The sequence below is a fragment of the Panthera pardus genome, unplaced genomic scaffold (genome assembly GCF_024362965.1).
Source record: "Panthera pardus isolate Hobbes unplaced genomic scaffold, ASM2436296v1 HiC_scaffold_8, whole genome shotgun sequence".
NCBI lineage: Eukaryota > Metazoa > Chordata > Mammalia > Carnivora > Felidae > Panthera > Panthera pardus.
The window spans coordinates 21,008,268-21,034,716 of NW_026527013.1; the positions used below are offsets into that span (position 1 = coordinate 21,008,268).

The 26,449-nt window shown below is 55.6% G+C and overlaps 1 protein-coding gene and 2 long non-coding RNA genes across 9 annotated transcripts; 2 read left to right on the forward strand and 1 right to left on the reverse strand.

Moving 5' to 3' along the window:
- Positions 1 to 1,534: 1,534 nt before the first annotated feature.
- Positions 1,535 to 13,058, reverse strand: LOC128775492 (uncharacterized). Of its 4 annotated transcripts, none has more exons than XR_008420176.1 (3): positions 12,368 to 13,058; positions 5,059 to 5,310; positions 1,535 to 2,440 (listed from the first exon to the last, which is right to left on the reverse strand). It is a non-coding gene; the product is annotated as an uncharacterized LOC128775492 (long non-coding RNA). The 4 variants fall into 4 exon arrangements; XR_008420178.1 differs by having other exon boundaries at positions 5,059 to 5,328; XR_008420175.1 differs by lacking the exon at positions 12,368 to 13,058 and adding an exon at positions 5,947 to 6,060.
- On the forward strand, positions 2,101 to 7,652 carry GLYCTK (glycerate kinase). Of its 4 annotated transcripts, none has more exons than XM_019417079.2 (5): positions 2,101 to 2,169; positions 4,452 to 4,867; positions 5,091 to 5,242; positions 5,880 to 6,055; positions 6,395 to 7,652. In XM_019417079.2, the coding sequence occupies exons 2-5, from the start codon at positions 4,491 to 4,493 to the stop codon at positions 7,259 to 7,261; spliced, it is 1,572 nt and encodes a 523-aa protein (XP_019272624.1). In that variant the 5' UTR covers positions 2,101 to 2,169; positions 4,452 to 4,490; the 3' UTR covers positions 7,262 to 7,652. The 4 variants fall into 4 exon arrangements, with proteins under 4 accessions (XP_019272624.1, XP_019272623.1, XP_019272622.1 ...); XM_019417078.2 differs by lacking the exon at positions 2,101 to 2,169 and adding an exon at positions 2,346 to 2,461; XM_019417077.2 differs by lacking the exon at positions 2,101 to 2,169 and adding an exon at positions 4,142 to 4,249.
- On the forward strand, positions 10,747 to 21,086 carry LOC128775493 (uncharacterized). The gene is made up of 2 exons (XR_008420179.1): positions 10,747 to 12,454; positions 18,963 to 21,086. It is a non-coding gene; the product is annotated as an uncharacterized LOC128775493 (long non-coding RNA).
- The last annotated feature ends 5,363 nt before the right edge of the window (positions 21,087 to 26,449 follow it).

Here is a 26,449-nt window from a genome sequence, read left to right on the forward strand (position 1 = left end):
AGAGAGAGAGAGAGACAGAGTGCAAGTGGGGGAGGGGCAGGAGAGGGAGACACAGAATCCGAAGCAAGCTCCAGGCTCTGTCTGAGCTGTCAGCACAGAGCTGGATGCAGGGCTCACACGTGACCTGAGCCGAAGCCAGACACTTAACCAACTGAGCCACCCAGGCGCCCCCTCATTTTTGACATCGATACTTACTGTCAAAGTGCACTTAAAAAGACTATAGGCATATTCATGCCTACTATCAAGGTATGTGTATGCATTCTGATGAGCCCAGTTGTTTTCTTAGATCTAAATCCCACTGCTTCACGAAGGCTTCTACTTGTTATTACCATTATTTCTTTTCCTTTAAAAAAAATTTTTTTTAATGTTTATTTATTTTTGAGAGAGAGACAGCATGGGAGGGGTAGAGAGAGAGGGAGACACAGAACCTGAAGCACGCTCCGGGCTCTGAGCTGTCAGCACAGAGCCCGACGCGGGGCTTGAACTCACGAGCTGTGAGATCATGACCTGAGCCGAAATCAGCCGCCCAATCGACTGAGCCACCCAGGCGCCCCATTTCTTTTCCTTTTGTGAAATTCTTTCTACTTTGGGTCTGCAGCACTTTGTAGCTGAGTACTTACTTCACTGTTCTCTTGTCAATTCGTTAAAAAAATAAGGAAAGGAAGAAAGAAAGTGGGGTGGGAGATAAAAAATATAGAAATTCCAGCTTTTATTAGTGCCTGGTCCTATGCAAAGCAGTAGAGATGCAAATATAAATTAGACCAAGTCACCACCTTCCAAGAACTCAGAGTCCAGTGGGCATTTAAACCTTGCTGTTAAATACATCTTGTGAGTAGTGGGGTGGGAGAAGGATTTAAAACATGGGTATAATTAGTCTTCCTGCTTACAGTCTGACAGAACAGCATTGGCATGGTAAATGGTATCCGTTCATGAGTCTCTGGCACTAAATAATGAGAGAGGTGCTCAAATATACATTCCTTCTAGTAATGGGGGTCTGCAATTACGAAAGCAGAGTAAAATTCTCAACTCAAAGTACCACTTCTTACTCATCCCAGTAGCTGTAGCATTTGACCTACACAGAAAGTCAGGGAATGTCTGCTGAATGCTGGAGGAATGAATAAATGCAAGCTGAACCAAGACTACTTACTATCTGCAAGGAAAAACTGAAATTTTAAGTATCGACAATCTCCCCACATCTAAGGAGGGCAGATTCTCCTGAAGGTGCCTTTGTTTTGATGATGGAGAGGGGAAGTTTGGGAGAGGGTGACAGGGAATAAAAGGTCCTCTGTTATAATTGTAAAGAAAAATCCAGGGAGGCAGCTGGGAAGGGGTTAGGAGGAGTTCATGAGAGCAGAGCATGGTTTGGAGACCTATGGAGAGATGTGGCAGCTGCAAAAGGAAACTGGTGGTGGTGGTGGGGATATGTTTTAAGATTTTTAGAAAGTCTGCTGTGTGATTTGTGATGTAACTCCCTCCCCCCATCTCCCCAGGAGAATATGTTAAAAAAAAAAAATACTCTTTTGTGTCTTTGGAGTCTGGTCAGGACTTGTCTTTTGAATGCGGGAAGGCATCAAATCAGGCTCAAGGGTGGACACAGGCTGAGAATGGAGAGAGTAAGGGAGACCCAGGGTCATTCATGTTTACAGGCAGCTTGTCTGCTCGAGGTTCATGCAATTGGTTGGCCACAGAGGAGAGGGGTGAACACAAAAGAGTTGTGGGATTACAGAGGTGGAGAGGAGCCGGGATGATTTAATCTGGCTCCAGAAAGGGTGAATTGTGGGGAAATCGTAATTCTCAGTCCCTTTGCTCAGTCTATTGCCGGGCACCTAACAGGAGCAAGGAATGTATTTGCTGATTGATGGGATCCTACGGGATAAAGGAGGGGACGCTTACGGCAACTGGGTGAGTCAGAGATTATTGCCCCCGTTGCAGAAATGAAAGCAATACAGCCTGAAGGTGGCTCCACCCAAGCCTCCCAAAAGTCCGAGTGGAGGAAACGCCTTAGTTCCCACTTGCACAAACCTCACACCACCCCTCCCACGGCAGTTTGCGCCTGGCAGCACCCCAACCCCGCCCCCTCTCACCCCACACTTCCTGATTCCGCTCCGCCCTACCCGCGAGTACTTCCGGTCTCCGGCACCGGAAGCCGCGACCCAGAGCGGTGGGGCGGTAAGTCCACGGCGCGAGGGCCCACGGAAGAAGTCCTTGGGCCGGGCAGTGGCGGGTCCAGGTGGTGGCGGGCCATTATTTCTCGGGTCACTACCGGACATCACGCGGCAGCGAAGTTCCCTCGGAAAGGTCTAAGGCGCCGGTAGAGAATGACATTACTTCCGGAGCATGTGCGGGCAGGAAAAGGCCGGAAGTGGCTCCAGCCCCACTTGGTGGCGAGGAGGAGTCAAGGAGGGTCTTCTCGGTGTTGCCGGATTTATCTCTGGAGTACCTGGGAGTTTTAGGAGAGAGGGTGTGTGAATAAAGAGTAGCAAGTAAAAATACAGGACGTGCAGTTAAAATTTAATTTCAAATAGGTAACTTTTTTTTTAGTGTAGGTATGCCTCAAATATTGTATGGAACATACTTGTATTTTAAAAATCCCTAATTGAGGGGCACCTGGGTGACTCCGTCAGTTAAGCCTAGGACTCTTGATTTCAGCTCAGGTCATGATCTCGGGATGGTGAGATTGAGCTCCCTGGTCAGGCTCTGCTGATAGGGCAGAGCCTGCTTGGGATTCTCCATCTCTCTGCCCCTCCCCTGCTCATTCTCTCTTTATCTCTTTTTCTCAAAAAAAAAAAAAGAAAGAAAGAAAGAAAGAAAGATCTGATTTATTTGAAATTCAAATACATCTTATATTTTAACTGGCAACCTTTGCCTTGAACACCCCTCTCCCCCGAGCTCTGGTGTACTGTGGCAAGGCCTGTGTCCATCTGGGAAAGAGGTACAAAGTTCATGCAGGCTGTCAGGCTATTGCTAGATTCTAAGCCACTTTTGGTTCCTAGCCTAATGGGCCATCCCCAGGGGCTTCCTGGCAAAAATTGAGCCCATTTTTCAGAGTCCATATGTCAGCACCCTCTGTGTTCCTTTTAATGCTGGAGTCAGGCAGCATTGGTCTTATGGGAAAGCTGAGAACCATGCTGGCTAAGTGGCTGAGGACTACACATTGTTAGGTCTTTTGAGTGTGGGATAAAGTGGGGCTCAGGTTTTCTGTGTTAACAGTGGGCAGCTTCAGAGAGACCAAGGATGTCAAGGGGAAAGCGTTAATCTTCTCATCCCACCTCTCATTTTGTATGTGAGGTCCAGTGAGAGAAAAGGAATTGTCTCTTTGGTAGAGCTGAAGCCTGATTCCCAGCCTCCTTCCCCTGTTCTGTGCATACTTGTGCAGTCAGCTGGCAGCATTTATGGTGGGCATTGTTAAAGCAGATGCCTTTTTTAGAGATGAGCTCTTTGGGGCTTTATTGTCCCTGAATTCCTTTACAGCTTCCTGACCTTCACCCTGAGGCTACTTTAGCCTTTACCTTGCCCAGTGGGGAAAATGACTGGCCTCAGTTCTGGAAGCCTGGCCTTTCCTGCTCCAGACACTCGGCTCTCACTCCTGTGGGTGGTGTGACCCAAGACTTGTCTTGTTAGGTCAGAGTGAAAGGCATGTTCTTAGCAGAGGTGGGTCTAGCTAGCCAAGTAGGTGGAAGGGTGTCCTTTTTTGTCCTGCAGTGTGGGCCCCAAGGTATATGGCCTTATTGTGGTGTCTAGGGACTTATCTGAGGTTACATCATGAGCCAGTCTTTGCTGCCATTTCTCGCTTGAACCCAAACCTTTTGCTGGACTGGCCTTGAGCACTGGGATTCCTCAGGCTGTGTGTCCTGAGGATGTGCTCTGGGTCTGCCTGTCAGTGCTCCTGTGAGCCTACAGCCTCCCCACACAGACCTAGGCTTCCCAGACCAGATCCATGAGCTAATGAAATTGAGCAGGTTACAGGTCATCGGGCTCAGGGTCAGTTGGTGGGACAGCCGGCAGCCTCTTGGCAACAGAAGTGGTAAACAGGCAAGGAAGGAGTGCCAGAAAGGGGTGTTGCTCCTGGACGAGGGCTTAGAAGTGAAGGGGGTGGAAAAGGGGTGGGGCGGGAGCCCAATGAGAGGAATTGCTCCCTCTATGAATGATTAACTCTCAGGCCTAGGGGAGGGCTCGGCTAACAGGACCTTTGGACCCGGGGCAGAGTGTCCAGAGGGCCAGAGTAGAGCCTGCAGAAGAGAAGGACATGGTAGGTGGCTGGCTTGGGCTCCGAGAACTGGAGTTAGATGAGGCAGCTGAGGGCCTCAGAAAGTCTTGGACTGGCAGATGGCCCATTGCAGCAGCCACTGTGGGGTCCAGCGGCCCCAAGCCCTCAGAGAGGTAGCTGTGGTGGTGGTGGTGGGGGTGACTCTGGTCTTGCAGCGGCCTTACTGGTGCTTTCTTCCCCCTAGGCAGCCATGGGTGCCAGGTGGTGCTGAGAACAGTGGGGCATGGCTGCAGTCCTGCAGGTCCTGCCCTGCTTGGCCCGAGCCCCCTTGCGCCCACTCCTCTTGGGTGGCGCAGTGGTCCGGCTGGCCAGTGGCATGGCCCTCGCGGAGCAGGCACGGCAGCTGTTTGAGAGCGCTGTGGGTGCCGTGCTTCCAGGCCCCATGCTGCACCGGGCACTGTCCTTGGATCCTGGTGGTGGGCAGCTGAAGGTACGGGACCGGAGCTTTCAGCTGCGGCAAAACCTCTACCTGGTGGGCTTTGGCAAGGCTGTGCTGGGCATGGCAGCTGCAGCTGAGGAGCTACTGGGCCAGCATCTCGTGCAGGGTGTGATCAGCGTTCCCAAGGGGATCCGTGCTGCCATGGAGCATGCTGGCAAACAGTAAGGAGCCTTGGGGGGCTGCTGCCCACTGTCCATCGGGCGGGGAAGCTAAGCCAAACTCAGGCCCCATCGGGCCTCCCTCCCTCACCAGCATCCCTTTCCTTCTGGGTCTAGATTGGCTCCAGGATGGGTGCCACTTGGCATCCTTCACCTGTACAGCTGGGAAATCAGGTGGAAGGAGAGGAACTCACCCCATCTCTTGCTGTCTGTTCTGTCTCTTCAGGGAGATGCTGCTGAAGCCACATAGCTGTGTCCAGGTATTTGAGGGCGCAGAGGACAACCTCCCAGACCGTGATGCACTCCGGGCCGCACTGGCCATCCGGCAGCTGGCTGAAAGCCTCACAGCTGACGATCTACTGCTTGTGCTCATCTCAGGTATGGGTGCCAGGTTGGCTCATTCAGGACAGTTTGGGGGATGGTGGTGGTGGTTCCAAATACCAGGTCTGTGAGAAATGGTTGGTCTGAGCCCTCGGGGTCACAAGAGCAAGGGAGGCAGTAAGGAACCTGGATGGCTGACCCCCAGGTGGCCCTGGGTATTGTATCTGGCCTCCCCGGAGCTGTGGGGTCCTCCCCTGACTGACCCTATTGGGTGACCGTGAGGGGGTACATAGGGAACATCTAACTCAGGGTGTTGCAGGAAAAATGTCCCTGCTGTTGCTGCTCTCTTGCCAATGTGATCTGGGGCTAGAACCCAGGTCTCTAGCTCCCACGGAGCCCCTCCTTGGTCTCACTGTCTCCTCCTGGATGAGGGGCAGCCCCTATTCCAAGTTCTTATGGAATAGTTCTTTTAGTGCCTGCTGGGACCTAGGCTACTCTAAGGCAGGGCACAGCCTCAGGGGCCCAGGGTGTGGTGACTGTACACACGGTCACTGCATGTCCACACGGGGGCACCCTAACCCCACCTTTCCAGCATCCCCTTCCCTAATGTGGGCACTGCCTGCCTGCTTCCCTGAGTGGGGAGGTTCCTTTGCAGTTCTGTCCCATCTTCCCAACTTCTTCACTGTCTCTGCAGGTGGGGGCTCAGCCTTGCTGCCAGCCCCTATCCCACCCGTCACACTGGAGGAAAAGCAGACACTCACCAAACTGCTGGCGGCCCGTGGAGCCAACATCCAGGAGCTGAACACAATCCGGAAGGCCTTGTCCCAGCTCAAGGGTGGGGGGCTGGCTCGGGCTGCCTACCCTGCCCAGGTACATGGGTTGCTTCTACCCCAGGCAGCCCTGGGCTGGAGGAGCCCACATGCACCAGGGAGATGAAAGCCTAGAACAACAGACAGATTGGCAGGGGCCTGGTGTGGGAGTCCACAGGACTAGCTGAGAGGGGCCTCAGAGAGGAATGGGGGGGGGGGGGTCCAAGTGGCCACATGTTCTACAAACCCCCTTGGGAGGGGTTAGAAGTGGGTAAGAAAATGCACTGGGCAGTGTGAGGGTGTGTGGATACATGGTAGGGGGCGTGTGGTGGTTTATCCTCAGTGGCTGTAGGGTGAGGGCCAGGAGGGACTGAGCCTTGCTTCTGCGACCCCACCCCAGGTGGTGAGCCTGATTCTGTCAGACGTGGTGGGGGACCCTGTGGAGGTGATCGCCAGCGGCCCCACTGTGGCTAGCGTCCACAACGTGCAAGATTGCCTGCACATCCTCAATCGCTACGGCCTTCGTGCTGCCCTGCCACGTTCCGTGAAGACTGTGCTGGCTCGGGCTGACTCTGACCCTCATGGGCCACACACCTGTGGTCACGTACTCAACGTGATCATTGGCTCCAACGCGCTGGCGCTGGCCGAGGCCCAGCGGCAGGCTGAGGCGCTGGGGTACCAAGCTGTGGTGCTGAGTGCAGCCATGCAGGGCGATGTGGAAAGTATAGCCCGGTTCTACGGGTTGCTCGCCCAGGTGGCTGGAACCCGCCTCACTCTGGCTGGGGCTGGAGCCTCTGCAGAGGAGGGTGAACAACTCCGTGAGCTGGCAGCTGAGCTCCAGCTCCCAGACCTGCAGCTGAAGGAGGCTCTGGAGGCTGTGGTGAGGGCCAGGGGCCCCGTCTGCCTGCTGGCTGGTGGTGAGCCCACAGTGCAATTGCAGGGCTCAGGAAAGGGTGGCCGGAACCAGGAACTGGCCCTGCGTGTTGGAGTAGAGCTGGGACGACAGCCACTGGGGCCTGTAGATGTGCTGTTTTTAAGTGGCGGCACCGATGGGCAGGATGGGCCCACAGAGGCTGCTGGGGCCTGGGTCATGCCTGAGCTGGCCAGCCAGGCTGCCGCTGAGGGCCTGGACGTGGCCACCTTCCTATCTCACAATGACTCACATACCTTCTTCCGTTGCTTTCGTGGTGGGGTGCACCTGCTGCACACAGGGCTGACTGGCACCAATGTCATGGACGCCCACCTTCTGTTCCTGCGGCCACGGTGATGGTATAGGTTGTGTTTTAGGAGTACAGAGGAGGCCTACAGGACAGCATCCTGGAGCCGACCAGGGTTGGTCCCCAAGGCCTCACCAGGCCTTAGGGTTCCTTCTTTTCTTGGCCCAGGCTGCTTGGTTGGCTTGGTTGGCCCTGATACCTCACACCCATGGCTTCTGCTCTGTGTTCATTCCTCCAACCGGACTGGCAGATGGGGGCTCTCTTCTCCCTACTTTCTGCTGTGACAGATAGCAGGTATCTCTGAGGACTGGGATGAGCCCCTTAGCCAGTTTGCTGTTCCCAGTCTTCTCCCCACCCACCCCCAGGCAGCCCCTCTGCTGAGCTCTTGAGTGTCCTTTCTGTGGGGTAAAGCAAGGACTGTTAATAAAAAGAGCCACACTATGGGTTCTCCATGTGTTTTCCCTCTGAGCGAAGACTCACCCAGAACTGCTGGGAAGGGGAGTGGGATCAGCCTGCAGCCCCAGCGCTAAAACCCTACAGGAGTTCCCCACACCCTGCTCTGCAGGGTATACTCAGCACTTGCTTCACTTAAACAGGAGCCTAGGAAGGTTGAGCCTGGCTTCTGACACATTCAATGGGGACAAGCAGAGAGGGAGGACAGGCCTAAGGACTGCAGACTGTGGGGTCTGAAAGCAACTGGCCACCTATCCAACTGTGACTCCCCTGTGGCCTCCCTGTTGCAGTCTCCAGCTTCTGCTTGCTGTGTGCCTTGCTGGGTGAATGCTTACTGTCCACTAAGTCTGTCCTTCCCTTCTGTGTTTGGAAAACCCTTAGGCACAGACCACACCTTCTTTGGTTGATCTGCCCTTTGTTTACCCACGGGCTACTCTCAGCCACATAGGATTCTGGACCTTGTTTTCTTGTGTCAGGCCCATTTTTCCAGGTGGAACATCCCAGTTCCTTTAGCTGCTCCTCTGGAACCCAGTGCCAGCCTTGGAGTGGTGGTCTCCAGCGCTGAGATAGTGGGTCAGAGTACTGATGGGATCCAGCAGCCCACCTGGCCATTCTCCTGTTACAGTTGGCCAGGGAAGAGGTCAGTGGGGGTGGGGGTAGGGAGAGCAACAGAGGAAAGGTTCCCTTGGCTAGGCTAGCAGCTACCTCTCTTTGGGCCCCTTTGCTCAGGATCCGAGCCCTCGCTGGCCGCCCCCGCCGTGCGCCACGGCTCCAATCCCTATATGAGTGAGCAGTAGAATCACATAGGAATAAAAAGCCATAGAGAACAGCGAGGCCTGGGGCTGCTCCTGCTGGCCCCCTCGTCCACCCCAGCTATCCCTTCCTGTCTGAGGGTGTGAGGGGCTCTGGGCCAAGGCTGGCATGCTCTCCCCCTGGGAAGAGCCTCCCTTACCCACTTGGGCTCTGGACAGCCCAGCTTGCAGACTGTTCATGACCTGGGGACAAGGTGAAGTCAACAATGTGAGCCAGGCTCTGGAGGCCAGGGAGGCTTAGGGAAGAGGGGAGTTTGCACCCCTCTGTGATGCAGGGCACCGTTTCCTTTCCTTCTATATTGGCATGGAGTTCCCACTGACTGGGGGGAGGGGGGATGTCATAGTCTAGGGAATGTTGCCCCCACGTGGCAATGCCTGTGCCCTGTTGCTCCTCTGGTAACCTCTAGATATGCCCTGTCTGTGTCAATCCTTGCCTATGCGGACATGACTGTTGGTGCTGGGTGTCAAGTTCCAGGCAAGAGCAGGATAGGAGGGCAGGGCCTTGTCTGCCTTGTCCACAGCATGTGTGTATGTGTGTGTGTGTGTGTGTTGGCATGTGAGCACACAGATGTGGGTGGCCGGGGATAGGGATGTGCTGCTTTGTACACTAGGTCTCTTGCATGCCTGCTGAGGGGTTTGGGTGTGGGTGGGGTCTCACCCAAGGTCTCTCCTGTGCTGCTTTGGCCCTTGCCCTACACCTATGTTTGTGGGGGCTGGGAGGCCAGGGGCTGGATTGGGCCTGGCCCATTAGATTTGCTCATTTGGTATCCCCAAGATGAGAAAAGATCTACTTGGCCTCAATCTAGATGCAAATACGAGATAAACGCTGTATGGTGACTGTTCAATAGGACTTAACTATTTGCTCCATAAATTTCAGTTATGGGTCATAATTGCTCCCATCCTGTGGTTCTTTGCTTCTGTCTGTCCTGGCTCAGGTTCCTCTTGCCCTTGTGCCCACCTCATTTCCATTCCCAGCTGGAGGCACTTGCTATGTAGGGTGCCCCCCTCCCCCACTGCTGCCACCTTTATAGGCCCTTTCATTCCCTGTACTTGGCATGAACTGAAAACAGCTGGGCAGTGCACCTGGACAGCCCTTAGGTATCAGCTAGCCCAAATCCCTTTGTTTTATAGTTGGAGAAACAGAGAGGGAAGGTGGCTTGTCTGGGGCTGCACAGCAAGTCTGCCACAGAACCAGAAGGAAAGCCTGGTCAGGACCTGCTTGCCCACTCACAGGGGCTCAGAGACCCTGGGGCCCAGAGAGAGCTCAGCCAGAGTCAGGGATCCACTCTTGCTTCCTTGCTGCTTCTCAAGGGCTTGCGGATGGTGACATGACTACCCTTGGGAACCATAAAACAGATTCGTCAGTCCCTTCCTGGTGCAGATTCCACATTCCACTGCGGGTACAATTTGGTAGAAAACCACGTGCAGTTGGGTGATGGGCTTCTACACAGGTGTGCGTGTGCATTCATATGCATATCCATATGTGTGTGTGGGGGGGGACACGTGTGGGCACGTGTGTGTCCAGCTCAACCCACAGCCAGTTCCTGAACGGGCCTCTGAGTCATGCTCTGCTCCACCCTAGGGTGAGGACACAGTTTGGTGTGGTTACCTACTGGAGATCTGGTCAAGCAAGGAGGCCATAAAGGCTGGCAGAGGCCAATTGGCAAAGGGCCTTGTGTGCCTGGCTGGCTGAAAGGTTGGACTTCACATTGACAGTGGTGGCAAGCCTCATGGGGATTTTGGCAAGGAGCGATGCTGGGAGGCTGTTTCATGACAGATGCTGAGGCCTTCCTTACTGCAGGGGTGGGGGATGCCTGGGGATGTGCAGGGAGGTGGAAGAGGTGCCACAGGTGAGGGAGAGGTGCATCCTCTCAGTAAGGCCTTGGTGCTCGCTGACTGAGGCCCTCTGGCACTGGGCTGGCACTCACAGGGGCTGGTATTTGAGTTTTAAATGGCTTCTGGGGTGTACAGCGCCCTGAGAGGTCACAGAACCAATGTATGGTGGCGGGGGGTGGGGCGGTCAGCTGAGGCTAGAGTAAGCTGACCCAGCCTGGGAGAGAGCCCCCTTGTGTCCCAGAAAAAAAATGGAGAGGTCAGTCCGATCCCTCTGGATCTGGAGCACGTGTGAGGGACATGATGAGGCCCAGATTGCGGTGGGGGAGACCTGGCTTCACTAGGAGTGAAGTCCTAGGAGTCCCTAGCTGAGTGAGAGGATTTGGGGTGTGCTAGGGGAGAGCAGGGGGTGTGTAGGGGTGGGGGGATACTGACAGACCACTCAGGGTAAAGCCAATGGCTTAGGCAGGCCACTGCATGAGAGTGGGGTCACAGAGCTGTGGTGAGCTGAGTCCAGGCCAGGAAGAGTGGCCTTTCTTCCTGAGACAGGGATGACTGCTCTCTGGGTAATCACTGGGACCAGTCCTGGGGCTTTGTTCTCCTACTTCCCCTGGCTTGGGTTGCCCTTGAGACTGTAGAGGCTGGATGGGTTGGGCTATGGAGGACCACCTGGGCCCTTGATACTTGATGGCCATAGTTCTGATTCCACCTCTCTGTACATGTTGGTCCATCTGGGGTTGTTGCCTGCTCAGATGAGGAGGCTCTGGCTAGGGAAGAGGGCAAGGGAGAGTTAGCTCCTGGAAACAAGTACCCCATCTGACCAGTCCTAGGGGGACAAATACCACTGGCAGCTCTGCCTTATGGGTCACTACCCCCCACAATCTTGTCCACTGCTGACTCCTTGAGGGTTCAGGCAGCTGTAGGACCTGGCTCTGCCCTGGCCAGATAGCCAGAGGCTGGACCCCCAGGATGCATCCCACTGCGGAGATCCACCCCCTGGCCCCTGCATACTCCCAGCCTTTCCTGTCTCCTCTGGCAGCCAGCAGAGCCACCCTGCTGGCCTCTCTGGAGAAGTGTGAGCAACACACTCTGTCCCCGTGTAGCTCTGCCTTTCCATCCCTAGCTCCAGCTGAGAAGGGGGCGGGGCCCCGGCAGTGGCTTCTGCCCCCTCCATCCACTCCCACCCACCTGCCCAGCTTCAGGGTCTCTGGATCTCCTGGTAGCCCTGGGTCATCTCCAATAATTGCACTTGTAGTCTCACGAAAGAGCCAGGGCTCTGTCTCCACCTATTCTCTTCCTCCCCCTGCCCCCCACTTTCCTCCCTGTCCAGTTCAGGAAGCTGACTGCAGGAACATCTCTGGGCTCTGGCCTGAATCCCTACTGCTCGCTACCGTGGGTGAAGCCATCCTGGGGTTCCTATTTTGAGGGAGTTGGTCAGAGACCCCTAGCAGAGGGAGAAGTGCCCCTCCCCACATGTATCTCTGTGGGTCTGGTGGTCAGGAGCATGGGGTGAAAACAGCCAGACTGTGGCAGGGGGCAGATCTCTCCTTCTCTGCCCACACCCCCCACCTGGGCAGTGGGAGCAGCCCAGCACATCCCTGACCAGCAACCAAAACCCCAGCAGGGACAGACACTTCAAGGGTCACAGCCCTGTGGGCAACCTCACAGCCACAGCCCTGCCAGAGGCAGGGTTCAGAGCCCTGGACTCCAGGACTGGGCATACACTCGAACCTTCAGGAGTGGCTACTCCGGGCAGACCAGCCCCCGCCCACCCAATCAGGCCCCCCTGCGGGTCCCCCTCAGCCCAAGGCCACCGGCAGAAGCCAGGCACCAGGTCAGGGAAAGAGCCTGCCAGCTCCCGAGCAGCTTTGCCCCTGGCAGCCAACTGGCTGCCCCTCTGCCCTCGGGTCCTGCTGACCGCCAGGGCATCAGGCACTCCAACTGCTGTGCCCGCTGCCCCTGGCCGGGAGGCGCCGCACCGGACTGCCGGCGTCCCCACCTGCCCGCCCCCCAAAGCTCTGGCTGCCGCGCCCGGCGGCGTCCCGGCTCCCCGCTCACCTCGGTGGCGGTGGCGCTGTCTCCGCACCAGAGGCACTGCAGTGTGGGAACTGTCCCGAGGAGCCAGTTCTCCGCTGAAACAAAGAGGTGGGGGAGAGAGAGGGGGGCAGCGGGAGAGGGAGAGGGTGAGTGAGCGGGAAGGAGCGGAGGCTGGAGGGGAAGAGAGAAGGGAGAGGGTGAGGGAGGAGTCGGGAGGGAGGGGAACGCAGGGAGATCGCGCCTGACTCCCGGGACTGTAGGGCCGGCGCTGAGGGGAGAGGAAGTGGGGAGGGGACCCGAAGGGGAGAGATTGTTCGAGGGGCCGCGCAGTGAGGGGCGTGGGCCAGAGAGGGAGCCGGGTGACAGGCAGGACTGCGGGCGGCTGCGGGCTGGGGGCTGGGCCGGGTGGGGTGGGCAGGGGGCCCCACCCGTCCTCTGCCTGCTCTGGCACTTGGGTGGGCAAAGGCCACGAAGAGGAATGGGAGGGAGAGGTGGGCCGACAGGCGAGGGCTAAGGGGCTGGGCTGGTGGGTGGGCTGGCTGGGAGGACGGGGCCTGGGGACAAAGGCGGGAGAAGAACAAAGGTGTCCGAGTGGAGGAATCAGCCCCTGCTGACCTCTGGGTGCCGCAGTCCTGAGCGTCCTGGACAGAGTCTCCTGAATGGAGGGCAGGTCCACTCTGGGGCGGTCCAGGCTCTGAAGTGGCAGCCTGAGGTCAAGGGAAGAGGGGATGGGCTATGAGAGTGGGCAGGGCCCCTTCCTTCTGAGAGAGTTCTGAACACAGCGGCTGCAGGGACTGACCACATATCAGGATGACCGTGTTGCTGTCTCTTTGCGGGAGGGGATGGTTGATGGGGTCTGAAGCTTGGCCTGAGAGCCGGGTGGGACAAGTCCCCTTTTAGGGAAAAGCATTTGGGATTTGGGGATGCAGGGGAGGTGGAGGGGTGGTGGGCACCGTGGGGGAAGGGGAGGGATGGGGATGAAGGGTGTGGGGAGCTGGGGACATTTCGGGGATGAGGCCGGGCAGGTCCAGAGCTCTGCCCCTCAACAGGCCCATCAGCAGCAAAGGCCTCCCTCTGCACACCCCACAGTTCTGCCAGGGACGGGAGAGGATAATGAGCCACTTCCCTTCTAAGCACTGCTGTGACAGGCAAGGGCACCAGGGAGGCTAGTATGGGCTGCTCAGGCACAAGTCTGTGATAGTGCTGCAGCGGGGCAGGGAAGGCCGGCTGGCCTTAACCAGAGCTGTCCCATCCCTCTCTGGTCCTGGGTACGGTGCCCTGGGCTGGCCCAGTCTCCTTTCATGCCCAGAGGCACAGAATGCCCTCCTAAGCCTTCTGACCAAAAGAAGTTCCTCTTCTTGTCCCACTGGAGACTCCTTATAGAAATTCCAGAGCACTTTCATTCTCTGGAGAGCAGGAGAAGGGGAGGGAGCCGTGGGCTGGCCTGATGCTATGACTGGAAGAGAGGAAGACACTCAGCACCACCCCCCCCATCCCACCCTGCACGGAAAGGGTGAGAGCTACATGCCCCTTAGTCTCTGCATAGCCCTACTCCCTACCACCACCTCAGGGAAGCCCACCTAGCCCCACCAAGCAGGGCCGCATCAACCCAGCTGCCACTGGTCTAGCTACACCTTCCAGTAGCCTGGAATCTAGAGAAAGGAAAGAATCTTCCTCCCCCCTTTTCCTCTCTCCCTCCCTTCCTTCCATCCTTTGTTCCCTCCTTCCACTTTTTATTTAGAAATAATTTCAAACTTACAGAAAAGTTGTCAAAATAAGAATAGTCTAAGACGCATATACCCTTTTTGGCCATATGCAACTATTGTTAATATTTTGCTTCACTTTCTTTCTGTATGTATTTGCTCTCTCTCTCTCTCTCTCTCTCTCTCTCTCTCTCTCTCTCTCTCTCTCTGTGTGTGTGTGTGTGTGTGTGTGTGTGTGTATAAGAAAGAGAGAAAGAGATCATAATTTTTTTCTTGACCATTTGAGAGTAAAGTTACAGGCATGATGGCTGAAAGGATGGTTTCCTATCTATTTCTGGCTCCTGGAGCCAGTCTGAGGAAGCCCAGGCCACATTGTGTGGAGTGAATGAAGGTCTGGAACAGGCAAGGAATGAGCGGACATCACCTACTAGGAGCTCGAGGCCTGGAGAACTGGAGGCCCTTGGCCAAGGCCACCTGAGAGTCTGGCTGGTCCGGGGCTAGGCACCACTCATTTTCTGCTCCTTCGGCGTGAGAAGCAGGGAGCCATTGCCCACCAGAGCAAGCCTGTGGTGTCTGCTGGGTGTGGAGCTGCAGCATATGTCTGTGGAGCTGGCAGGAGGCGGGTGGGGTAAAGCTGGGAGAGCAGGGATGCCCACGCTGTGGCAGCTGGGCACACTCAGGAGATGGGCTTGAGAAGCCCATCCTGGCTCTCAGGGAGTGGAGAAGCCACTCCCTGGCTTGAGAAGCCTCAGCTGCTGGAGGCCCTAGCCCCAGGCCCAGTGCCACGGCTTTGAATTCTTGCCTTTGGACCCTCTCCACAGCCCCATGAGGGACAGGGCAGGGATAGGGGCCCCCACTTGATAGCTGATCCATGCTAATTGGCTTAGATAGGGCAGAATGGGGGCCCTGGTCATGCGATGGTCTCTGACACAGGGCTGGCATTCCTTCTGTCCCCCAGTGCCCTCACATGGGTTGGAGTTCCATGTGGAGCTGTCCTTCAGATGACTTCTCTCTTATCCCTCCTAACCCCCATCTGAAGATTATGGTTAAGTGTGGCATTTAAAAATCACATGGTGAGGGGCGCCTGGGTGGCTCAGTCAGTTAAGCATCTGACAGTTGATTTCGGCTCAGGTCATGATCTTAAGGTTTGGTTCATGAGTTCGAGCCCTGCGTCGGGTTCTATACTCATGGAGCCCGCTTGGGATTGGCTCTCTCCCTCCTTCTCTGCCCCTCCTCCACTTGTTCTCTTGTTCTTTCTCTCTTTCTCTCTCTCTCAAAATAAATAAGTAAACTTAAAAAAAAAATCACATGGTGAGGGACACCTGGCTGGCTCAGTTGGTGGAGCATGTGACTCTTGATCTCGGGGTCATGAGTTCAAGCCTCATGTTGGGTGTAGAGCTTACTTTAAAAAAAACAACAACAACAACTAAAACCTCTTGTATCAAGTACAATAAAATGAAATGAAATGAATGTCATAATAATAAACTTATAAATTTGGGGGGGGGAATCACATGGTGAAAGATGATCTGAGCTCTGAAGCCCTGATTTCCTCTCCCTTATAGGTGAATTCCTCTTCCTCCATGAAGCCCTCCAGACTTCCTTAGATCTTCCCACATCACATGACTTCTGGGGAATGCCAGCCCTGTTTGTTCCTTTACTGGTTCACACTGGTGCTGTATCAGGGCCTAGGGCTTTGCTCTGTCATCAGCCTCTCTCCTTCCTGCTGCCCCAGGCCAGGCATATAACTGATGCCCCATAGATGGATGGCAGTGGCATGGTTAGTCCTGCCAGGATATTGATTCTCTCTGATGCCCCTGTGCCCACCGTCTGAGAGTCCACAGGCTCTGGGCTGGCTGAGGTGATGGTGGGGTTGGGCAAGGGGATCTACCTGAGAGAGGGAAAAGGCTTGTTTAAGGCTAAGCCTGTTAGGGCAACGGCAGGCCTCCGGCTTGGATCTCCGACCACCTATTTAGCACCTTGTGCTTCTTCCCCTGGAGCACGGACAAGCCTGTCCGGGGTGGAGGCTAAGGGTGCTCCCCAAACCCTTGGGTGATTGCAGGACCTGTAGAACCAGGGGAAGAAATGCATCCCCTACCTCTGTTACCCCCAGCCCACCCATGTGAAAGCCCAGGGTATACCAGCCTCCTCTCCCCCTGCCCATCCCCCAAAGAGATTTCTGCCAATTAGCACATACACTATTTACTTAATTAGGGTAATGACATAATTAGTGTAAGTTGGGCTCCATCACATGGCTTCAACATGCAATTAGGAGCCGTCAGCGGGAGGCGACATTGTGGAAAAACTCATTCAATTTTGGTTCCAGCATGGAGGCCAGAGCAGCTGCCTCTGCTTGGGAGGCAGGCAGGCAGCAGCCACTGTGTGTGTGGGGTGACTGTAGGCAGCCACAGATAGCATAGGACAGGAGAGTCAGCAGGGGTGGGGGTGGGGGGGGGCAGAACGGCAGTTGCCAGGGCTGAGGGTGTCCCTGGCCAACCCTGCCTCTCCCATCGCTTACAGATGCTGTCACCCCCAGAACCCCAGGGCAGGGCAGGGGCTCTGGCTTGGCTGGGGTGACTGAGACTGGGAGCCTGAGCAATCCAGGCCCCTTTGCCCCTAAGATGCCACCCTTAGCAGGATGTGTCTTCTCTCTTCAGGGCTTTGCTGCTCACAGGAGCCACCGTCTCATATCCACTGGCCTGGTGGCTGCTCATGGTGGCCCTATGAGGCCACAGACTGGAAGGACTGGAATGACTACTATTATCCTCATTGGACTAGTAGGGAAACTGAGGCTCAGAGCAAGCGAGGTGGTAGAGCCAATCATGGCAGCGCTGACCCTAAGAGGCAGTCCAGCATGGCTGGAGACTTCTCAAACCCAGGCAGATCACCCTCAGCCTCAGGGAGGTCTCCTTCTCCATAGGCTCCTTTTTCTGAGAGGGGGCAGAGAATCATAGGGGTCCCCAGACTGCTGCTCCCTCAGCCTCCCCTCCCTTGCACAAGGCTGGGAGGCAGGGAGACCATCCATGGCTTTCCCTTCCCCTTAGTGAGCCTCCCAGCTTTCCTGGGCAGTGGGAGTAGGGAAGTGAGGGAAGATGGGAGGCAGTGCCACCATTGTGCCAGTAGGGAAACTGAGGCTCTGGGGCCACCAAGAGGAACCTAAATCAGGCCTCAGCAATCCTACTCCCTGCCTGGCTCAGTCACCTGGGCTATCCTCTCCCCCAGGCATCAGTTTCCCTGTGTGAAAGGAGAGAGTCTATGACCCATGGTCTCACACATCCTGGGACTGTCCAGAACCCCCCCGGGAAGGTGGGGCCCACCTTGACATCTATTTAACCTCCTTCTAAATTATGTCATCATAGCTGTCCCTCCCCTTTATGTCCCACCTGGGCCCTGCCTAGTGGTCGGGGCCCCTGGGGAGACAGCTCTGACTGGCAATTCTGCCTGTTCCAGGCTGGGCTTCCTGCCCTTCTGAACTGGGGAATCCCTGGGCTCTGGGGGCCATCTTAGACTCTCCCAATCAGTGGTGCCCCATCTTATAGGTGATACCCCCAGATGGCTGGATTCTGCTCTTATCTGACCTCCTCCCTAGGTGTACAGCAGTGTGGTCAGAGTGGGGCTGACTTGTTTGCTAATTGCTGACTATGGACCAAACACCTTGGGCCTGGCTACTGGGGCAGGGATGGGAAGGGATGGGCAGACAGAGGTGAGGGTAACTACCTCCAGGGGATTATGACCTCAGAGTTCAGACAGACTCAGGCCTAAGGAGTGTCCTCCAAAGGGTAGGCAAAGATAAGTGCCAGGAAGAGCCAAGACTAAGGGCCACACTGAGTAGAGATCTGACCCTCTCCTTCTGGTCAGGAAGAGCAGCACCTGCCAGGCCTGGGGGAGGCAAGGCTTTCAGTCCACAGAAGATGTACTTCGGGTACCAGTGTGAGTAGAGGCTGGGAGGCCAGAGTAGGTGAGGGGATGCCATCCTCAGGCATGAGGTATTTGGGTGGGCTCTGGGGAGCTGGAGGAAGGGGCTGGGGACTCTGGCTGTTTGTGGGAGGGTCAAGGAATTCTCTTAACATCCATTCAACAAAAAGACCCCTTCACGTGTTAGGCATATGGTGTTCTAGGCTGGGAATTCAGTAGGGACCAAGGCAGATGCAATCCCTGTCCTCTGGAGCCTATACTTCAGTTGTGAGAGACAGGAACAGTATCATGCAAGTGTGATGCAGAAGATCCTACTGCTCAGAGTGTGGTGCTAGGGCTGGGGGACACGTTAGGCTATAGGGCCAGGGAAGGCTACAGTGACATTTAAGCCAAGATCTTAGGGATCCAGAGATTTGGGGAAGAGCATTCTTAGGCAGATGAGCAGCAAGTGCAAAGTCCCTGAGGCATTGAAGAACAATTCACATAACTGGGGCAAGGAAAAGAGAAGAAAGGAGGTGGATGAGATCAGGGAGGCAGGCAGGCCCCTACAGCTCAGGCTGAGGCCCGTGGACTTATTCTGTGTGTGATGGGAAGTCGTTAAAGGGTTTAAACTGGGAACTGATTTTTAAAAATCACCGTGGCAGTAGTGTGAAGGCTGGAAGACTAGGGCACGGCTGTCCAGATGGTAGAGGATGACGGCCGGGACTGGGGTGCTTGCTGGGAGGGGGCAGGAAGATGGCACCTGGGATGTGGTTTGGAAGCAGGGCCAACAGGACTCCTGATGGTTGGCTGTGGGGTGCCAAGGTTGTCAGGGCAGCTCTTCGGTTCCTGGCTTGAGCACATGAGCCAATGGCGTGGCCATTTTCCGAAGAGGGGAATAGTGGGAAGAACTGGTTAGTGAGAGGTAGATCGAGTGCTGGATAGGGCTGGAGGCACCAAGGAGGTAGTTGTTAGGTTTAAGTCTGGAGTTCCAGAGACAAAGGGAGCTGACTCATCTTTAGCAGAGACACAAGAACCAAGGTTCCCATCCAGCCCCAGGAGCCCAGAGATTCAAATGAGCCAACCATCTGGAAGCCCCCAGAAGGACCAAAGCAGGGGCCAGCTGGGAAGGACCCTGCTTTCAATGCCTCCTTCATATCTGCCAGGTGAGCCAAGACCACCTCAGCTCACCCCAAGGCTGCAGAAGTAAGCCAATTCCACAAAGTTGGCTTTTCTGAGCCAAGGTCCAAATGGGCTGGATGGTGTTGCCCTGGAAACCCTGGAGGCCAGCTGTCCAGGTGATCCTCTGCCCTCCCCTACCAGGCCTGGTGTGGGAGGGGCTAGAGCCCACCCTTACAGGACTCCACCATGGCTTAAAATGCTCCTTCAGAGTGTCTGGGACTACTCACCTCTATCACCACGAGTTAGCTGTGTGTCCTCAAGTAAGCCGCTGACATCTCTGGGCATCGGCCTCCCCACTGGAGGCAGTTGGAGGAGTAATTCCCTTCAGCCTCAGCTGAGGCAGGGCAGCCAGAATGATGGGGCTGGGGGGAGGGGCACTGTCCCTACACATGTGGCCCATGGCCCCTGCCTCACTCCCCTGTCCAGACTCTCAGTTCCTTGGGGCCCACTCATGGCAGACGGGCATCACTCCTGGGTATCCCTTCTGCAGGGAGAGGAGGTGGCTGCTACCACCAAAGCCGTCCTCCAGGTCCCTCGCTCCTCCATGCCAAGCACATTAGGGGATAATTAAGTAAAAATAGGCCTTCCGACCAGTGTAGCTCATTAAGGCCTAATTAAGTTAATTAGTTCCAGGTGTGGATGGCGAGGCTCAAGTGAGGCGACGGCTGTTTGCTGTAATTGCATTTTCGCCGCAGCAGCGGTGGCGGTGGTAACTGTGGTGGCAAAGGCGGTGGCTTCCTTTGAGGCCTGGAAGCCCGCCAGGGAGGTCGGGGAGGGGTCTGGAGCCAAGCAGGCCTGGACCACCCACAGAGAGCTGTAGAGCCAGAGGTTCCAGGTCAGCAGGGCCCAGGGAAACCTGCACTCTCTGCAGGGGTGGTGGGAGGCTGGGGGAGCCAGGGGAAGGGGGAGTACAAGGCCACCAACAGGCATCCTCCCCGCTGGCTGAGAGTGGCGGGTGCAGGTGCATCGTGGCTTGTCCTTTGGATTCCCTCACACCCATGGTGGTCCCCAGGAAGACTGGCAAAGGGCTTTGCTAAAGGGGAATGTGTGACTCCGAGGCGGTGGTGAGACCTATAGGAATCCACCTAAATCACCCCCTCCGTTTGGCTCGAGTCTCTAACTCCTGTTCCTTTCTGCTGCAGGTGCGTGGCTCTGAGACCCTCTCTTTGCGGTTCAAGGCAGGAGTGGGGCCACACAAGTCTGGGGTCTCTGCAGGGGACCTGCTGGCCTCATCAGTCTCCTGCCCCAGACGTCTCCCCAAACCCACTTCCTGCCGCAGCTTCAGGACTCACCTGTGTAGGACAGCCCTCCCAGCCTTGGTTGATGAGGGAGCATGGGGCAAGCTGACGGCAAATACAGGCTGATAGCACGCTGCCCCCCACCCCGGCCCCCTCCACCGGGGGGAATATGTGTGATATTCCTTGGACACTCCTGGCTACCCAAGAACAAAGGAAAGGGGTTTAGGTATTTGCCATGGTGATGTGGGAAACTAAGGCAAATGAAAAATTAAATTCCCTTATGCCTACAGCCCATTGACAGGTCCTTGAAACCAGCAGAGTGACCTCCCTCTAGGAGCTCAGCTGCCTCAAGGATGACACTTTGCTGGGGGCAAAAGAGAATCTTAGCTTAACATTATCCCAACCTCGAGGATCCTGTAAGTCTACTGTATCTCAACTGCCCCAATATATGCTGGCAATCATACTCCAAGCTTATGTCCCCCAGTATACATCTGAAGGGTCTCATGACTGAGGTTTTATTAAACGGTAATAAATGGCGTTTCCCTAGCAACAGCTAGCCCCTCAAAGTCCCGGAAACCTTGCTTTCAAAATTCCTTGGAGACTTACTCTATCCCTGACTGACCCCCTCCCAACCTGAGGGTATAATGATGAGTTACCCATCATGACCCCAGTGCAGCTCTCCCTGTCCTGTCCCCATGCTTTAATAAAATTACCTTTTTGCACCAAGGGCGTTTTCAAGAATTCCAAACCCCATGAATCCCCGATCACCCCAAAACTTCATCATTGGTCACATCCCCTTCATTCATCCGTTTGTTGCTCACTAGGTATCTCCTCTGTGCCAGGCAGCAGAGCCAGGGCTAGAGACACAAGGCTGGGTGGGCTAGATTGGACCCTGGCCCACGGCACCTTTGGTCTCTCTGAGGAGGCAGACATACTAATCGCCCTGGCCACATGGTTTTGTGACGGCTAGTGGAGCACGGGCGTGCTTACTCCCAACCCAGGAGGAAAGATGTCTGAGCTGCAATGAATATGATCCAGGAGAGGCGGGGGTCAGGTACCTGGGGTGTGCCAGAAGCTAAAAGGGCCTCCTTTTGGTGGGAGGGAGTGTAGAGAGTGAGGGGCCAGATCTGGGAGGGCCATGGAAGGGTCTGAGCAGGGCTTCGGGGTAGGAAAGGAACTGGTAACTCTTAGCTGGTGGATGGGAGGCCAGGGAGGAGTGGCTGGACTTGAGGGAGGTTTGGGGATGGAAAGGGTTGGTCATGGTGCACTGGTTGGCTGTAGGGGTGGGGAAAGAAGAGCCCGGACCCCCTGAGGAGGGGCTTTGGGAGTGGGCTTGGGTTCTGAGACCCCACAGGGTTGGGACTAGGGTGAGGCAAGTGAAGTGCCTAGGATGCAAAATTGGGGGTATTCACTCCCGGCCTTGTGTCCCCATCTGTGCCCCGTCCCTCTGAAATTTCTCACTAAGAATGTGGAAGCCACCTCTAGGGAGGAGCAAGGAGGATAATTCTGGACAGGGTGTCTCCTTCTGTCCTTAATTTTTTTTTTTAAAGTATATAAACATTTTTTTAAATGTTTATTTATTTTTGAGAGGGGGAGAGGCAGAGAGAGAGAGAGAGAGAGAGAGAGAGAGAGAGAGAGGGACAGAGGATCAGAAGCAGGTCCTGTGCTGACAGCAGACAGCCTGATGCGGGGCTGGAAACCATGAACCGTAAGAGAGAGATCATGACCTGAGCCTAAGTCGAAGCTTACCCAACTGAGCCACCCAGGCACCCCTCCCCCCTTTAATCCCTACTTGGGAGATGCTGCCTTCTCTGCACCCTCCAGGGCTGGGGTGGGCCTGGGATTGACCCCTTAGGATATTATATCCTCTGGACAGCTACTCCATTTCCATTCTGATGCAGGATGACAAGTGCCCCATCCGGCTTCTTACTGCATGCCACTTATGACAGGGAGCTCCCTGCCACCTGGGCACCCAGTCCCCTGGCTCCAGCCATTATAAAAAATGTTTCACCCTGAGCCCCCAAACCTGGAGATTTGCGGTGTCTTCTACCCAGTAGTGGCCTCAGCTCTGCCTCTGACTTTCCCACCCCTCTGGTGGGTCTGCTGATCCCCTTTCCCAAGACAGCTTAACATCTCTGAGCTTCAGTATCCCTGTAAAAGGGGAAACCATACTAGTCACCACCTTCTAGGGCTGGTGTGAGGATTCATGGCCTGATGTGCATAAACCTCACGACACACACCAATTCCTCAATAATGGGTCACTAACTGATAACAACCGTGAATAACTACATGGGTGGACACTGTCCTCCTCCTGGTGTGGGCTGCCCAGTGATGTAGCCTCAGCCTAGGCCCCAGAACTCACCTGTTGGCCTCAGGTAGCAGGCTCTACTGTGTCCCTCTCACATCCAACACAGACACAGGGCTAATCCCAGAGGACGATGTTCATGGGGAAGAGGGAGTAACACTTTCACGAGATGACCAAGTGGTGCTGAGTTATGGGCCTGCCCTGCTGGTGTGAATTGGCTCTCTGCTCAGTGTTCACTACAGCTGCAGGAGCAGCCCTGGTGCCTCCTCTCCTGCCCCCTTCTTCTCAAGTCTCTCAGGGGGATGGGTGGTGGCTGAGAAGGAGGGATGCAGACCTACCCTGTCTGCCAATAGGCATCTCTGGGGCACATCACTAGACCCTGTCGTGTCTTTGGGGCTGTCCTGGTGGAGGGGGTCTCTCCTCAGCCTGAGGCGCCTGCACAGCCCGGGGTCCCACAGAGGGGGCAGTCCCAGCAGAAGCTCATTCCTAATAGGCGCAGTTGTGTGGATCGTCACCAGACTCCTGCCATGAGACTGCGGTGTGGGGAGCCTGGGGCAGGAATCCCTGACTCCCCTGAAGAATCAGAAAAGCCAGCCCGGGACAGAAGGACAAGTGGTGCTGTAGCCTAGTCCCTAAAGCCATCCTGTGACCCTCCTTCTGTGCTGTCTCATTCCAGGAGCTGTGTCCACAGCCGGCTCCTGCCCCCAGGCTCTCTGCTTCTGCTCCAGGGTTGGTTCCCGGTTGAAAGTCAGAGCTTGTCAGACCGCAGTGATCATGCTCACCAGCTCTTGGTGACCCAGGAGCTCTGGATTCCTGTCTGAGGGGCAAGAACACCACTGAGGAGGAACTAAGGGTGCAAAGGTCCAGAGCAGCGAGGGTGGATGCAGGGATGCCAAGTCCTGGGTAGGCCGGGGGTGATTCTGGGGGAGCAGGGGATGTGGGGTGTGTGTGGGGCTGGCGAGGAGCCGGCTTTGTGCTGAGGGGGCCTTGTTCATTTTCACCCTGGCTTCAGGAGGGAGGGTTCACTGAAGGTTCGTAGACCTCGCTTGTTTTTACAGACTGGGGGCTCAAAGAAAAGGGATGTGCCCAAAGTCACATAGCAGGTGGGACCTGGGCCACCACAGCCTGCTCCCACTCCTGCCAAATCCTGGTGACTAGGTTCCTCTCTATGGGGTATGTCAGAGGAGGGACTACCTAACCTCCGGGGTTCAATTTTATTTGGTTTAGGGGCCTGCCTTGGGGTCCTGCATCCCCAGGAGGTCTTGCTTTTTGTGGCCTGATGTAGGCCAAGGCCGAGGTTTGCTCTGTGCCTTAGTTTCCCAAGTCATACAGGGGAGTTCACAAAGTGAGATTTGGCCTGTACTCTTTGCCTCTTCTCACAGTGCACAGGGGAGATGGGTGGTCCACAGCTCCGGGCAGAGAGGGGACAGGAGTGCCTGGGGCCCAGGTCACCTCCAGGCCTGTAGATCCAGCTCTGAGGGTGTGGTCAGCAGCCAGGAGAGGAGGCTGCAGGGGCTGGTGGCCAGAAAAGCCCAGGGTTTCTGGTATCTGGTGTTCTTTAACCTGCCCTCCAGCCCCCTCTGCCTTGGGTTCATGGCTTCACCCCAGCTGAGTGCATCCTGAGGCAAGGCTCTCCCCACCCCTGCTAATTATGGCTGGTCACAAAAGCTGGACCGTGACCAGACAAAGGGATAGGGATGAAAGTGCTGGTTGTCATGGCAACCTGGAGGGTTGCTGAGACCCAGGGGAGGGGCTTGGCTGTGTGCCTGAGCCCAGGCATCTGGATGACCTCTGAGCATAAGCCAGGGTGGCCCAGGGGCTCATAGGGATTCCCCCTCCTGTTCTGGGCCCACCAGAACTGGACGTACAATGGCAACTTCACCCCCTCCATGGCAACACCTGCTCCCTGGGCCTCTCCCAGTGGCCCCATTATCCTGCACCTGCTGCCCCCGTCCCACACCTGCTCCCCAGTCCAGGCGCCCTTCCCAAGGTCCTCTCTGCCTATCCCCAGGCCCAGCTGCCTGCTCTGAGGGCCAGCCAAGAGGGGCTGTGGAATCAGGAAGGGTCCCAGGGAGGGCCCTGGGCAAGGGCAGAGGGTCCAGCTACCAAGCCAGTTCTGCCTGATCAGCAGTGCACGTGCTCATGACAAGACCTCCTTCAGGGCCTCAGTCTCCTCACCCGTAAAATGGGAACAGCCATTCCTGCCCTCAGGGCCTACCGAGAGTAAGTTTATTTCTGCTTGGAAGGAGATCTGAGACCAGGATGTCGCCAGAGCTGGGTCAGGGTAGACAGTGAGGTTGGAAAGAGAAGAGAGAAGGGGTCGTCTTGGGTCATATTCTCAGGGCCATCTCTGTTAGACCACTTGGAGACCTGAATGTCTTCCTGTCAGCTTGGAGGGTCACAGTTTGGAGCCGGAGAGGACATTTTCCAGGGGACCCTCAGGGTAGAGGGGATCTGGGCAGGAACCCCATCAGTACCAGGTTCTTGAGTGGCCTGTCAGGAGTACTAAGGGACACCCCTCTGCATCAGGGAGAGTGCATACTCCCAGAGAATGGCCTGAGGGGTCTCTGGTGATCCAGTAGTTCAATTCAGGTCAGGAAACTGAAATCCTAGGAGCTGTAGTTTCTGGCTGTCTGGTATCCCACCACCAGAGAGTGGAATGGAGGGACAAGAGAGCAGGAGGCGTGGCTCGCCAATGCCCCAACTGCTCCTGGAAAGGGATGGGGATTCCCATGGCGACTGGTTTTTGTCCTGTGGCTCACATTCTAGAGGTTCCCTACACCCTATGGGACAGCCCCAGTTTCTCCTCATACTTGGCTGTAACCTTGGGTGAGGCCCTTCCCTTCTTGCCACCTCGGTTTGCCCACCTGGAGTGTGGGAGCAGATTGTCAAGGAGGCAGTCAGCTCCAGCTGCTGCCCCAGCTGTTTGAAGGCTCCCTAGCCATCCTGGCCACTGATGGCCACCCCATCTCTCTAGTGAGGAATTTCCTCCCTTGAACAAAGTATCCTTACTGACCTGTCTGGAATTTCTTTCTTTCTTTCTTTCTTTCTTTCTTTCTTTCTTTCTTTCTTTCTTTCTTTCTTTCTTTCTTTCTTTCTTCCTCTTATTTCCTCCTCCCTTCTTTCCTTCCTTCCTTCCTTTCTCTCTCTCTCTCCCTCCCTCCCTTCCTGTCTTTCTTTCTTTCTTTCTTTCTTTCTTTCTTTCTTTCTTTCTTTCTTTCTTTCTTTCTTATTTACTTATTTTGAGAGAGAGAGCACACGTGCAGGGGAGGGGTAGAGAAAGAGAGAATACAAAGTAGGCTCTGCATGGTCAGTGCAGATCCTGACATGGAGCTCGAACTCTCGAACCATGAGATCAGGAGTCAGATGCTTAACTGCTTAATCGACTAAGCACCAAGGCACCCCGACCTGTCTGGGATTTCTTACATATTCCCTCCCAGAGGTGTGGCAGGGGCAAAGCTTTTGCCAGGAATGGGGGCATCTGGGGCAGGGCAACAGTCCTGGTGTCCCTCAGATCATTCTGTATAGGTGGTTCTGGTGCAGGCCTCAGCAAGTTTTGTGGACTCCACTGTGCAGATGGAAAAACTGAGGCCTAGCAAGGGAAGAGACTTGCCCAGTGAGTCAGCAGCAGAACCCAGGCCTCCTGCCCTGTTCATAGAACTTTCTAGGGGTGGGTCAGAATGGTTGTCTGGTCCCCAGACTCAATAAACTCAGGATCCCTGGAGAAGGGAGGTGGGGGCACTTGGTGGGTCATGGAACCATGATGATGAGGCCATCCCCAGTC